Here is a 13,906-nt window from a genome sequence, read left to right as displayed (position 1 = left end):
AGAGACAAGTTCTCTACTCTTTCATCCATGAGACGACAAATTATTTGACTACTGCGGTACTCGATCTACGGATGGGGCATGCTCCCTATTTTTCTCGTCCATGGGACGACAACTTATTCGACTACTGCGGTACTCGATCCCCGGATGGGACATGCTCCCTATTTTTCTCGTCCATGGGACAACTTATTCGACTACTGCGGTACTCGACCTCCGGATGGGACATGCGTCCTATTTTTCCAGTCCATGAGACGACAACTTATTCAACTACTGCGGTACTCGATCTCTGAATGGGAAATTCTCCCTATTTTTCACGTCCGCGAGACGACAACTATCGACTACTACGGTACTCGATCTGAAAAGAGACAACATCTAAAGAAGAGTTACTCATCCACAAGATGGAAGTCAAGGAAGAGACAAGATCTCTACATCCACACAAGACGGTCAATCAAGAAAAGTTCTCACAAAAAGAACTTACCAACTCATTGACCAAAAAAGTTATATTTACATGGCAAAGAGAAGATACAGTACATCCTACTGATCTATCAACTTTACAATCTAGTCGGCCATAGGCTCCGCCTCCTCTACAAACTTGACAAATTGGTCATGATCACAAGTCGAACACATGCCCTCGCCAAGGACACCTATCTTGGCCTGAGGCCAATACGATTTGACAAGACCAAGGGCCTGCGCTACAAAATTCCTAGAAGCTTCGACTAAGTACTCGGCAAACTTCTGAGGAACCTTCTGCAGCCGATCAGCCAAACTGCCATCAGACTCCTCGGAGGAACCTACGGACTCGACCACAGTCTATACTACCACTCGAAGCTCCTGCAACTCTTTCTGGTGCTCTTCAGTACCATCTACAGCCACAACAAAAAGGGTGTAAGCACCAGTATAACCAAAAAGAAAAGCCTTAGAACACAGATCAAGAAGTTACCTCGGTTTTTCTGGATCACCTCCTTCAGCATCCTGACCCTCTGCTCGAGCACGGCTTTGTCTTTCTTCAAAGCAGCATTCTCTGCCTCTAGCATAGCGATCTTCTGACGATCCGCCTCAATCGCTTTCAGCTTCTGAGACTTCAGATATGACCGATTGGCCATTTGCTGCAACAACAAAGTCAGCCCACAGAAAATTCCGCACAAGGAAAAAGTACTCGACAACAGTACTAACCACAGAAAACCTGGTGAACTCCCGCACAACAGCTTGAAATTTCTTCATGTTCCCAGCCGTCAACTGCGGATCATCTTCAAGCTGCTCGCCATGATAGTATTCAAAGGGAGGAGGCGATGCCCTAATCTCCTCCAAGAGGCTATCACTCGATTCCTCGACAACTCCTGGCGAAGCACCTGCTGTCCTATCCTCATGAAGCAGTCGAGCAAATGAAAGAGCCTTCGAACCATTGTAAGGAGGAACGATGGGCTCACCAATAGGGATCTCTTCCGAAGGCTGCGATCCTGCCCCACCAGCCCTCCTCGACGACTCTGCCATATCAGGAGCAGCAGCAGCAGGAGCTCCCTCCTCTACCACTCGCCTCTGCTTGGGCGCAGGACCAGGGCTACAGACAAAAGCTAGGGCATTAGACAGACAGCTCAAAACGGGACAAAAACCACTCCACGAGCTACCTGACATCGCCGCTAGCCCTCCTCTTCAGCACAGTTGTCCTCGGTTTTTTGGGACAACTAGTGCCAACTTCAGCCTCAGGGCTCTCGCCCCGACCCAAAGACCCGACCGCCCTACCCTTCACATCTTCTGCAAGGGAAGCACCCCCGTCAGAATCATCACCCGATAAGCTATCAAACTCAGCTGAATCCGGATGAGAATCAACAAAGTGTCGGTAGGCACTTGGAGTCTCATGAAGTGGACGAGGCACTTCAGGCAGAGGAGCATCACTCCGGAACACAAGCACATCGCTCTATAAGCAAAAGCAACAGTGAGCAACAAGCACCAAAAAGAGAAATTGGCAAGACAATTTCCAAAAAACTACTCGAAGAATCAGAAAGTTACCAGATTCGGCGGGTGCTTACGACGATACAACTTAGGGAGCTCTGGCACGGAGTCGACTCCCTCAAAAAGGTCATTCAGAATCGCCATAGCCTCATTCGGATGAATCACTTTTGAAGAAAATCGAGAGGGGTCATCTAGGCCAGAATACTCGAACCCAGCATGGCAGCGCTTCCTCCTGGACTTGGATATATCCATGAAAAAGCAACCATTGCACCAGTCACCCCGTTATTCTTCAGAACAACAATTCGATGCAACAGCTCTTCCTCCTAGACTTGGATACATCCATGATGAAACCATTCATGACAGTGCTTGGGCGGACCAAGGACTCTGTCCGGCAGCGAAGGTGCATGATTGTCTATATAAAACCACTCGGCCCTCTAGTCACCAATCTGACGACGTGGAGTATACAAAATATATTTCCCCGCCATCTCAGATCGAAGCTCAAGATTGGCCCCACCAACCGTGGCAACATTTGAAAATTTTGGATAGGGATTCAAGAAGAATAGACTCTTGAACAAATAAAAGTGCGGGTAGATTCCAAGGAAAGCCTCGCATAAATGAACAAAAATAGAAATATGGAGAACGGAAGTTGGAGTCAAATGATGAAGCTGGATCCCCCCAAAAAAGAGGAGACCCCGCAAGAAGTCGCAAACAGGAATTCCCAATCCGCGCCCGACAAAAGACTTGAAGATAACAGTTTCCGCAACTCTTTCATATGGTCTATCATGTCCCTCAGCCGAAAACCACTGAACAACAGATCGAGGATGGAGAAGTCGACGACCGACAAGGGATGAGATCGCGGATTCGGACAATTTACTCTTCCTCCAACCATCTGCAATTGTCGCCTCCTTCTCAGATCTCTGACGCCGGGACCTCTTTGGCGCCATTTGGAAGGTCACGAGCCGCTTCTCATGCATATGCTCGGGGGCTGACAAATCAAGGGAAGAATCAAGGTTGAGGAGGTGGTCTAAGGCAAGAACAGATAAAAACGCAGATCGGATCTCTACTGTTAAATAAATAGGGCAACGACATTTCTGGAATTACCAAGAAAACCAAAGGTCACAAAGACCGCCTCGGTTTGGGAACCATAACCCTAAATCGAGGGATTTCAAGTCAAGGCTCGGGGGCTGCGAGACATGTGTCATAAATGACAAACTTTTTTCAAAAATAGACCTGAAGATAGAAAATGGCCCTCAGCCTGATCCATCGGTTCAACCTAAGGCACAGGGGCTACTCCATATGGAGCGCGAGTACTTCGCGCACCTATCGGAAGAAGAAATTCGGGCTGGAGCACCTCATAGCCTCGATGCAGCCAAAGAAATACTCGGAAGACTAGTCGAGGCACTCAAAGGACTCCAAGCCTGAGCGATGGATTAAAGAAGCACTCGAAAGCACTCGATGGACATCTTCAGAAATACTCAATGCCTACAGGACTCGACTATGAAGAGCTCGGGGGCTTGTCAGACACGGGGCAGCAGGACTGCTCACGGGCAAAGAATATTCTAGAGTAGGGAGAACTACATGGGTACTCCCTACCTCTACTGTAACTACTCGTACAGCAGTAGAACTAGCCTAAGTACAAGGAAACTACCCGACCCACTCGGAGTAGGACTCTAACCGTACTCAGCTAGGACTTTCCATGTAACCCTTTCCCCCAGACTATATAAGGGCGAACATGGACCCCTCCAAGACATCGAACAATACCAGAGGGAATACAAACCACCACACAGGACGTAGGGTATTACTCTCCGGCGGCCTGAACCTGTCTAAATCTTTGTGTTCCTTGCACCATCGCATTCTGATCTCGGCGAGTCTCTACTCATAACCACTCTCCTCGGGATACCCCTCGGAGAACCCGACGGTAAAACACTGACAGCCTCTTTATTACTACTGAGTGTATAATCTGTACTGGAAGTTTGTTCTTAACAGCAGGAAAAGGCTTTCTCACATTGTGGAAAGACATTTTGAATTCCTAGAAAGCAAGGTTTTGGAACCATGATGCCGTGTGCCCTTTCTCCAGTTCGTTTGAGACCCATGGCACGACCCGCATTTTTGGGGCGGGGTGGGGTGGGTGCTAAATATATATATTTGGGGCGGGGTGGGTGCTTTCTCTAGAAAGTAAGCTACGAGTTGGGGTGAGTTTGGGGCGGGTTTGGCCCTATTAGCAGGGCTACACAGCAGCATGCCAGGATCCATAATAGCGGGGCAACAAACCTGCCCGTTCACCCACGATGCGGCAGATATGAGTGCGTGATTGCGTGAACTCCTCTAATAATCCCCTAGAATTATCACCACATCTAATCTAATCTCATGGCTCCCTCACGACTCGCCGAGACAATCAATCCAAACAAACGACGGCAACTCCATTTTCTCCGTGTCTCCGACCTCGATCACGATCGACTGCCGAACAAGTAAAGGCAACGGTAATTAGCCTCAATGTCTGATATGTGAAGTTCAAAATTCATCAGTATGTTTTATTGCCTGATGCGCTATTTTCCATCTCTACAATCTTCAGAGTTTAGACTTGAGAATCCATTGTTCATATCTCCATGTTGGGATCTCTGGTTCGATCACCAGACAGGGAAAAGGAGGCGAAGGTACGAAACAATGTAAAACACAGTGGGACAATTTGCACAATCGTAATTGCACTGTAATTCTCAGAGTGTTCAACCCTGTACAATGTTTGGGTTGAGGGCTATTTATACCCCCAACCTTATTACAACATTCCAAGAATGCCTCTTCGGTTTTTCCAGAGGTCAGGAGATTACAATAGGGGTATTTGCTAATTTCCCTGAGTAAGACAGTCCAACTTGTGCACTCCTACCCGAATCACATGCATCACGTTGCTTGACAACCTTCAGCAGGGACCTTTGGCGCTCCTTGCGGAGCTCTGCCTGTATTGCCTTCTGCTTCCAAGCTGGCTGGCACACCCGAAGATTCCCATCATCGCCTTCAGGAATGCGGTCTTGATCAATTACATCAATGTTCGGTGCCTTTAGTGCTTGAGTGTCCCTGTTATTTTGCAAGTGATACAGAAGAAAGGCTCTGTTTGTTAGCGGGTGCGGCAATCTAAACGATACCTTCGCGACACCTTCGGGGCTCGCTACCTTCGTGAGGGGGCGATCCCCAACAGTAGCCCCTCATGGGCGAGGCCCGACTCCGACCGGATGAACAGTCGAAGAAGAAAAAGATCAGACAAGACATTCATGTGAAAGTGTCTCCCCCGAAGGTTGGAGGTGGGCGTGAACCGAAGGTGTTCGATGACACGCGTCGCGTTCTGGTTTGCCGTTGTTTTGGCTTCTCCTCGGTTTTACCGCTGGGTGAACAGTGTGAAGTTACTCCCCTATAAAAGGGGGCAAAGGGAGGGGGTCGCTTTCACGCTCGCGACTTTTGTAAACCTCCGCCAGCTTGTCTTTTTCGACACGTAGCGCTTTTCGATTCGCTCCGTCCTTCGAGTCGTGAAAGCGACCACGACTGTTTCGCCCCATCATTCGACTCGCGGAAGCTGATCGAAGAAGCAATTTTGTGGGGTGTTCTGCGGACTCCTTGTAAATTTTTTTTTGGACTCAGTATGGTTTGATGCAGGCATGGCTCGTTTGAAGTTGACTACGAGGGAAATTAGTTCCGAAGATCAGGAAGATTCTACTACTGAGAGGGTTGAGTTGGCTCCAGGCGAGGACGATATCTCGCAACTGGAAGCCGACCCATCAGAACTGATGGGGGCTAGGGAGAAACCTCCGCCAACATTGGTGTTTGGGCAGTCCTGGGCCACCAAAACTTTAGTTGAGAGCTATGAAAAGAAGGGGTATTTTGGTCCTGTAGTCTGCCGTGCTCCTGAAGATGAGGTGATCCCGGACCCTCGGGAAGGAGAGAGTGTGGTGTTTTGTGATTTCTTTGTTGCCGGGTTGCGATTTCCGCTTGATCCTGTTGTTCCGAAGATCCTGTCTCGCTTTGGCCTTCGGACCCACCACCTCACTCCCAATGCAATTGTGCAACTGTCAAAGTTTTTCTGGGCGGTGAAGACCTTCGGTGGTTCTGTGGATGCGGATGCTTTCTGCAGGCTTTATGAGATGTATCCGCAAACCCGGAAGATTTGTTTAGACGATGGAGATCAGATATACTTTGCTCAGAGCGGGTGCTGTTCGTTTCATCCAAGAAGGGCAAACAAAACTCAGAAGATTGAGAGGGTGGAGCTGTCCTTCTGCCAGAAGAACAAATGGGAGGACGACTGGGTGCAATATTGGTTTTATGCGAAGATTGCTTTTTCGGGATCCGGTTCTTCGGGAGTTGTCTCCTATCCTCTTGCTGCGAAGGTTGAGGAATTTGATCATGTGACCAAGGCGGATTTTCGGAGGACCGCGTCTGGTTATAAGGAGTGTTGTTCTACATTTGCCTCGGCGGCACGCGTCATCGGCAGCCGTGATTTGATTGAGGAGTACTTGGCTGCGAAGGTTTGGCCTTTGACTAGTGGATGGCTGCTGAATTCTTTCAAGAAGATTCAGGGTGTTGGTCTGAGAGATGAGCTTCCTTTCCCTGACTTTGGGCTAAAGAAACCCGCGGGTGTTTCTGACGACATGATCGTCGAGGAGGTGGAGCAAGAAGCAGTTCTAATCGCTGGTCTTGTCATTTCGAAGGAACATGATTCTTTCGTTGATGTATGCTCAGAGCGGGCTAGGGTGAATCGTAGTTTTGTTGAAATGAAAGTTGTGTCTGGCCCCCGCGAAGCTCCTCGAGAAAAGAAGAGGAGCGCGGAAGCTTCAGCATCTTCTGTGAAGGCAACCGAAGAACCTGCCATTGAAAGGGCCAAGAATACTGAGGCTGTGGGGGCCCAGACTGCAAAGATTTCAAGTACGAAGATTCTGAAGGGAGCTGCCGAGAAACCTTTGCGGGCTTCCGTGACCAAGCCTGCTGCAGGCAAGCTGAAGGAGCCAAAAAGGAAAGGTATCTGTCCTTATGGTTATTCTTTTCATATCACTGAGGATTTGGGTAGTAATGCCTTTATACGAGAGCTTCGTGCTACGGAGAGTAGCGTTCCTTGGCGCTCGCGCAGTGGTGAAAGGGTTCACCTCTATCTTGATCAATTTGGCTCGTTTCGTGCAGAGCCGGATACTGTGGGCACCGTCTTGATGGCAGTGCAGAAAGGTGCAAGGGCCCCTCTTCGAGTAGTGAACCTCCTCGACGAGGAAAGTGACGAAGAGACGCCGTTGGTACCTGCAAAGGTTTCGCCCGAGAAGGAGGCAGTGTGTCTCCCCCAAATCATGGATGAGAGGACCTTGTCTCCTGAAAAAGATGATGGCGAACAAAAAGAGGAGGAAGATCGTGGGGAGAAGGTTCCTTTGGACGGGGTTGAAGGTGCCAGAGCGGAGGAAGCTCCGAAGGATTCTAGTCTATTGGCTGCTGGTGATTAAGGTTGAAAATGGACGCGAAAAATCCCGTTTCCCGTCCATTTTTCTATATTTGTCCCGTATTTTGACTTATACGGAAACAGGACAGAAAAGTCTAGGAAACAGGACGGAAAACAGGACGGGTGCATCCGGAAGCGGGACGGGAAACGGGAGAAGGGGTCTCCCGTCCATATTTGCGGGATCCCGTTTTTCGACCGTGATATCCAGTTTTTTATCCCGTTTTTAACAAATACGAGATAGGCCCAATTAATAAAGCCCGCAGGTTACTGTCTATGTGTTGACTCAAATGTATTATAATTGCTGGTAAACTGTGGTATTGACGTATTGTTTGTCACTTGTACTTGTCAAGTGTCACTATTGATTGGGCCAGATTATTGTTGCTTAATGCTTATAATCTTCCTTTGCACTTGTGTCGTTGTATATTCATGTGTATGTCCTGGTCAAAGTCTTGGTTCCCGTCCCATTTCCGCTATATTCCACCCATATTTGTCCATTTCCGTGATCCCGTATATCCCGATCCCGTTCCCGTTCCCGGCCATTCCGGTCCCGCTCCCGTTTTCGGTCAAAAAATATGGCAACGGAAATGGGAGAGGAGTTTTCCCGCCTGTTCCCATCCGTTTCAACCCTACTAGTGATGAAGATAGAGTTCATGAGCAGGAGGCCGCAGGGGCTGCCAGCCACTTGATCGAAGCCAGAGACAGGTTCTCTGAATTAGGTATTCCCTTGATCTCTAGGCGCCTTGCTTTTCAAGGGCCTGATATTGATCCTTATCTTCGGTATGCGATTCAAGTAGATGTTGCAAGCATGGTGAAGGAACTCGGGGAGCTGCTCGGACTGGATCCTTCGGAAGCCGGTACTTCTTCTCAGGTTTTGTCAAGGACTCAGCCTGCTCTCCCTGAGGATGTTGAGAGCTTTGGCGCTGATGGTAAGTTACTCAGCGCATGGTTTTCTTTGTTCTTCCCGGTGCTTTAAAGATTTTCTTGACATCTGCCTTGGTTTGTGCAGGCTTCATGAAGAGTTTGGGAGTTTATGGGACTGGGAACCTTGGCCGGATCACGTCGTCACTGTGCGCGAAGGTGCGTGTGGTGTTGTGTTCTTTTTGGTTGGTGGCTTGGGTTCTAAACCTGGTTTTTCTTTCAGGCTTTGCTGGCCAGTCGCGCAGTTGTAAATAGCGCGAGGAAAGATGAGCACGATTTTTTGGCTCGCTCGACGGACAGGCTTCGTTTGACGGAGGAGGTCTGCACTTTGAAGAAGGAGAATGAGGCTTTGGGGAACCTTCGGGTCTCCTTGAAGTCAGAAAATGAGCTTCTGAAGATAAAGGTTACGGAGCAAGAAGAAACTATCAGGACGATGTAGGAGAAGATGAACCTTGATGAAGGCGTTCTCGAGAACCTTCGCAGTACCATTGAGCAGGATGATCGAAAGATGGCCAACGCCAACCTCAAGACGGAGGTTCGTCAGCTTAAGATTGATGTTGAGAAGAAAAACGACATTATCTCAAAGCTGGAGAAGGAGGCAGAAGAGGATCATGCAGTGTGGGAGTCTGTGGCCCAAGATATCTTGAACAAAAGTGCAGCCATCCGCGAAGAGTATGGCAGAGCACTTGCTTTATTTGGAGCCGAACCTTCGCCTTTCCCTTCGGATGCCGAGGAGGGGGCTTTAGGCTTACTGGATTGGCTGCTCGCTGAGTTTGAGGGGCTTGGGGACATTTTGACCGGCATGTCAGATTACACCGCCCTGATGGCCAGTGAGAGTGTTATGGCTATTCTCTCCCGCGAAGGTTGTACGGATTTAGAGAAGATTGCCTGTCATGACTACTCTTTCCCGGATCATTCTGAGCTTGAGGAAGATATAGCAAAGGTTCAGGCCGTAAAGCAGTCCTTCCTTCGTGGATTCTGGAAAGTTTCGGGTCGAGAAATTGTTTGAGAGGCTGCGCAACGGAGGCTAGAAGAGGTTTGCTTTTCTTTTCTCTTGTCCTTTTTGAGTCAGGACGTCGTTGTGTTGATGCTACTGATTGTTTCTGTCTTTCTTCATAGGCAAAGCGAGCCCGCGAGGCTGCAAAGGATGTTGTGGAGGAGGGTGCTCGTCCAGAGGACATTGCAGGAGGATCCGGATCTGGTGGGTGTCAAGAAACTGACACTGAGGGTGATAATTCCCAGGTTTAGACCTGTGACAACTTTGGTCGGAGATTTTTATGTGATGGGAGGAGATCTCGACTTGTACAGTAACTTGTTGTTGTTCTTTGTTTAGGCAATTGTGCTTGCTAAACCTGCCCTTGATGTCCGCCCGTTGCGGATTCGTGGCGATGGTATCGTTGTGAGTAGAGCGGATTGGGAACAATATAGCTTTGCTAACCCAGGTGCCAGTATCGTGGAGTTTTTGCGATGGTCTGGGCCCTGTGGAAGTATTGCGACTCCTTGTGCTTGTGTGGGCAGTTTTTCGCTCTTTGGTAACGATTTGATGCGGCTTGTCCCATCCTTCGAGATGCCTGTTTGTTCCATCCTTCGAGATGGCTATTTGAGATCTATTCCATCCTTCGATATGGCTTTTTGTACTGCTGTTTGACTTCTTGTTTTCGGGGAACGAGAGCTTTATAAGTGAAAGCGTCTCCCCCTCCCAAGTTCTTGTTCGCCGAAAGCTTGTCTTTTCGGGGCAGATTTGCGAAAAAGACTTGAAAGCGTCTCCCCCTCCTTTGCAAATTTGCTCCGAAGGTTGGGGTTTGTTGATTGCTTTAATGTTTAATGTGCCATAGTCTTGGGGGGGCTGCAATATTCTGCAGAAGCGTCTCCCCCCTCCCTTGCGGTCTTGCTCCGAAGACTTGGCTTGTGCACTTTGCTTTAGCCTAAAGTTTTTTGGCTTCGACTCGTTCTTGGAGTCGTAAGCCTCTAGGCGTTTTTTTTAGTGTAAGACATACACATGTTTTTTAGCCGATGGTTTTGTGGCTTCGACTCGTTCTTTGAGTCGTAAGCCTCTTGGCTTTTGTTAGTGTATAATATACACTTTTATTTTTGGCTGAAGGTTTTGTGGCTTCGACTCATTCTTTGAGTCGTAAGCCCCTTGGCATTTTTATAGTGCATAATATACACTTTTATTTTAGGCTGAAGGTTTTGTGGCTTCGACTCGTTATTTGAGTCGTAAGCCCCTTAGTTCTTGTTAGTGTATAATATACGCTTTTATTTTTGGCCGAAGGTTTTGTGGCTTCGACTCGCGTTCTTTGAGTCGTAAGCCCCTTGGCATTTTTATAGTTCATAATATACACTTTTGAGATAAGTATGTCCAGCTTGTTACGGTTGCAAGCTGTGCTGACTTAGTTATTTCTAGACTTGGCGTAAATGCGAAGGTTGATGTTTGCGGCCATGTGGTCGCTTCGACATGAGACATTTGTCTGAAGGGAATTGTTTATAAGCTTAGGGATTTTACATTAGGAGCCGTCTCGTCAAAAACCTCACCTCCAAATTGGAGTTCTCTTATGTGAGGAAAAGAGTACGGTCCTAGACTCAAAGAGAAGAAAAAGGACGCGAAGGTCTGATTTTCCCTTATATCTTTGCCACTCAGCCTTTTACAACTTTGCTCTAGACATGATACTTTTTGAGACTATTAGTATTCCATGACTGTTGTAGCTCTTTCTTCGAGGTCTGACAAATGATAAGATCCTGGCCTATTGGAGTATAGCACTATGTAGGGTCCGTCCCACTTGGATTGGAGTTTGCCCATGATTTCGGCGTTTGGCTTCCTTTTTAGGACCCAATCTCCTTCCATGATGTCTTTGTTGATGATTTTTTTGTTTCTCCATTTTCTTGTTTCTTCTTGGTAAGCTTCTAGATTTTCCGAAGCTTGCAAGATGTCGAGTTCTGTGTGTTATCGCCATAAATTAACAGGGTTAATTTATGGGCCGAAAGCAAGATGGGCTTAAAGCAGAAGATCAAGAAGACTTGTAAATCGGCTCCTGCGTGAGCATCTGGGCCACATGGGCCGTGTATCCTAAGATTAGAGATAGAGTCCGATCGGGACAAGATTAGTTTAGATTGTTTCCCAAGTCTCCGGACTATAAATATGTATCCTATGTTATTCGTAAAGGGAGTGTCATCACGACTCGCAAACAACAACTCTCGGCGCATCGCCACTCCTAATCCTAGGGTTTCATCCAAGTAAGCGTTATGCTGCCCTGATCGCTTCTTGCGATCAGGGCAGTATTGTTCTTGCTTTTACCTTGGTATTACTCGTACTGAAGCATTTTTGATGGCGAGTAGTACTAGTTATCTTGATGTTCGTAGCATGTCTTTTAATAGATTCATCATGCTTTCGTTGCTTATCATCTACAAATATCATGTTGTCTCTGTGCAGTCACGTTTCAATCTTATGCTAGTTCTTGTCGCATAGAATTAGCCGCACAGAGGCAACACCCTGCTTCTTTTATGTCTAGTAGATCTGATCTGTTCTGGTTTGCTCTTATCTTAAGAGTTTGCGTAATATCTGCTAGGTTAGGCCTTGCAAACGGATTGGATGATCCGGTGGCGTAGTAGATGCTTTATCTTAGCCTTGATAGGGATTGTTCTGGGAATCGGATTTTGCTAGTTCTTAGGCCTCTGTTTTGGGTCATGGTTTAGTTATCTGTTACGTTCATTAGGCCTAGTCACGTGTAGGATGTTCCGATCTAGCAGTGAAGCTTTTACCATCGTGGATTAGATTAGTTAGATTTAATTGAAGCAGCTTTACAGTCATTTGCTTATTTTATCATATCTGGATACAATCAGATCCCATCTGACACCGGGACTAGATCGGCTCTTTAAAGCCGATGCAAGAGTCATCCCAGGGAGCCGACCACGGCTCGGACTTACGTTTACACGTGTCTTTGTATGCAGGAAACTGTTTGGAGCACGTTTGCACCCTCCTGATCGGGTATAGGTCAGGTGGCACGCCCGGTTTTCCACAAAACCTCCGGGCGCGTGACGGAATTGCGGGCCGTCGACGAGGGAGCAGTGCCTGCCAGCGCCCCAGCAACCTCCCGGCTCTTCGTGTTGCCCGTCGCTACTCGCCGGTGGGTTTCGACTGACAACACATTCTGGCACGCCCAGTGGGACTCTTCTCGGCAACAACATCTACTGCAACAATGACTGGAGCTCAAGATCAAGAACCCGCTCTCAAGCCCGTCACGTATGAAGAGCTTCCTCCTGAACACAAGAAGAAGTATGATGAGGTCAAAGCTCTGCTGGAGGCCGATCTCATCGGCTCTTTTGAGAGGACCCGCAACCATGGCATCAGGTGGAAGGGGTTCTCGCCTGAAGGCGCTCTCGACAATGTGGACCTGTCTGTACCATCAGAGGAGTGCACCAGGGCCCTGCGTCAGGAGATGAACTACATGGTGGCCCATTCGCTTCATCGGCATTCTCAGAGCCTGATGAACGAGCTTGAGCGCATGGCGCATCGCGTCATCCAGGAAATAATCAAGAACCAGTACTCTCCATCGGGGCCAATCCTGGGTAGTCACACAGAGTAAGCCGCACTGCATTCTAGGCCGCAATTACCATTCTCGTTTGCAGCTCCCAGACCACAGAGCTCGCCGATCTACGTCGTCCACAAGATCGGTGGTGATCCTGGAGAAGGCCAGTTCCTCACCGAGCCACCTAAGGAGATTCCGCACGGCTACATGTGTGCCTACATCCCTGACAGCGTCAGTCCAGCATGCTCGGTGCAGATGGTGAACCCAGGAACTTCTGGAGCAGACGCAGAGAAACAAGCGTGGCTGGCGAAGTACGCTACTGGGCCGAGTGCTGAGCCATCGGCCCCAGGAGTTCTTAGTGTGGAGCAGGTCAGTGCAATACTCAGATACCAGTTCGGCATCCTGCCCAAGAGGAAAGCGGTCGGCTATTCCAAGCCGTATCCAAGCGACTATGACTTGATCCCAATGCCACCCAAGTATCGGCTTCCTGAGTTCACCAAGTTCAACGGGTCAGAAGGAGCCAGCTCCATCGAGCATGTGAGCCGATACTTAACGCAGTTTGGGATGATCTCAGTGTCGGATCCCTTGAGGGTCCGGTTCTTCGGCCAATCCCTTACAGGCCCAGCTTTTGGATGGTATGCGTCACTAGCTCCGGATTCGATTCGGACATGGAGGCAGCTTGAAGATCAATTCCATACCCAGTACCACTCGGAAGCTGCAGAAGCTGGAATTGCCGACCTCGCCCAAGTCAGGCAGAAGCAAGGAGAGACCGTGTCAGAGTACATACAGCGCTTCAGGGAGGTCAAGAACCGATGCTACTCGTCGCGCATCACAGAGAAGGAGGCAGTCGATCTGGCTGTCCTGGGACTCGCTAAGCCGATCAAGGATGCGGCTTTTCAGTTGGAGTTCACGTCTCTGGCGCACCTAGTGCAGAAGCTTACAGCATACGAGCATTACCATCCTGAGCTGTACCAGGACAAGTTCAAGCGCCATGTAAACATGGCACAAGCTGAAGAATCTGACGACTCTGGCGAGGAGCAAGAAGTAGCCGTGGCAG

The 13,906-nt window shown here is 48.6% G+C and overlaps 1 protein-coding gene across 1 annotated transcript; it reads right to left on the bottom strand.

Moving 5' to 3' along the window:
* Positions 1-1,489: 1,489 nt before the first annotated feature.
* On the bottom strand, positions 1,490-2,170 carry LOC120705053. The gene is made up of 2 exons (XM_039989586.1): positions 2,005-2,170; positions 1,490-1,912 (listed from the first exon to the last, which is right to left on the bottom strand). The coding sequence occupies exons 1-2, from the start codon at positions 2,089-2,091 to the stop codon at positions 1,619-1,621; spliced, it is 381 nt and encodes a 126-aa protein (XP_039845520.1). The 5' UTR covers positions 2,092-2,170; the 3' UTR covers positions 1,490-1,618.
* Positions 2,171-13,906: the final 11,736 nt, after the last annotated feature.

The sequence above is a fragment of the Panicum virgatum genome, chromosome 4K (genome assembly GCF_016808335.1).
Source record: "Panicum virgatum strain AP13 chromosome 4K, P.virgatum_v5, whole genome shotgun sequence".
NCBI classification, from domain to species: domain Eukaryota; kingdom Viridiplantae; phylum Streptophyta; class Magnoliopsida; order Poales; family Poaceae; genus Panicum; species Panicum virgatum.
Note: the sequence above shows the minus strand (reverse complement) of the source record. Positions and strands in the feature narration are given on the sequence as shown.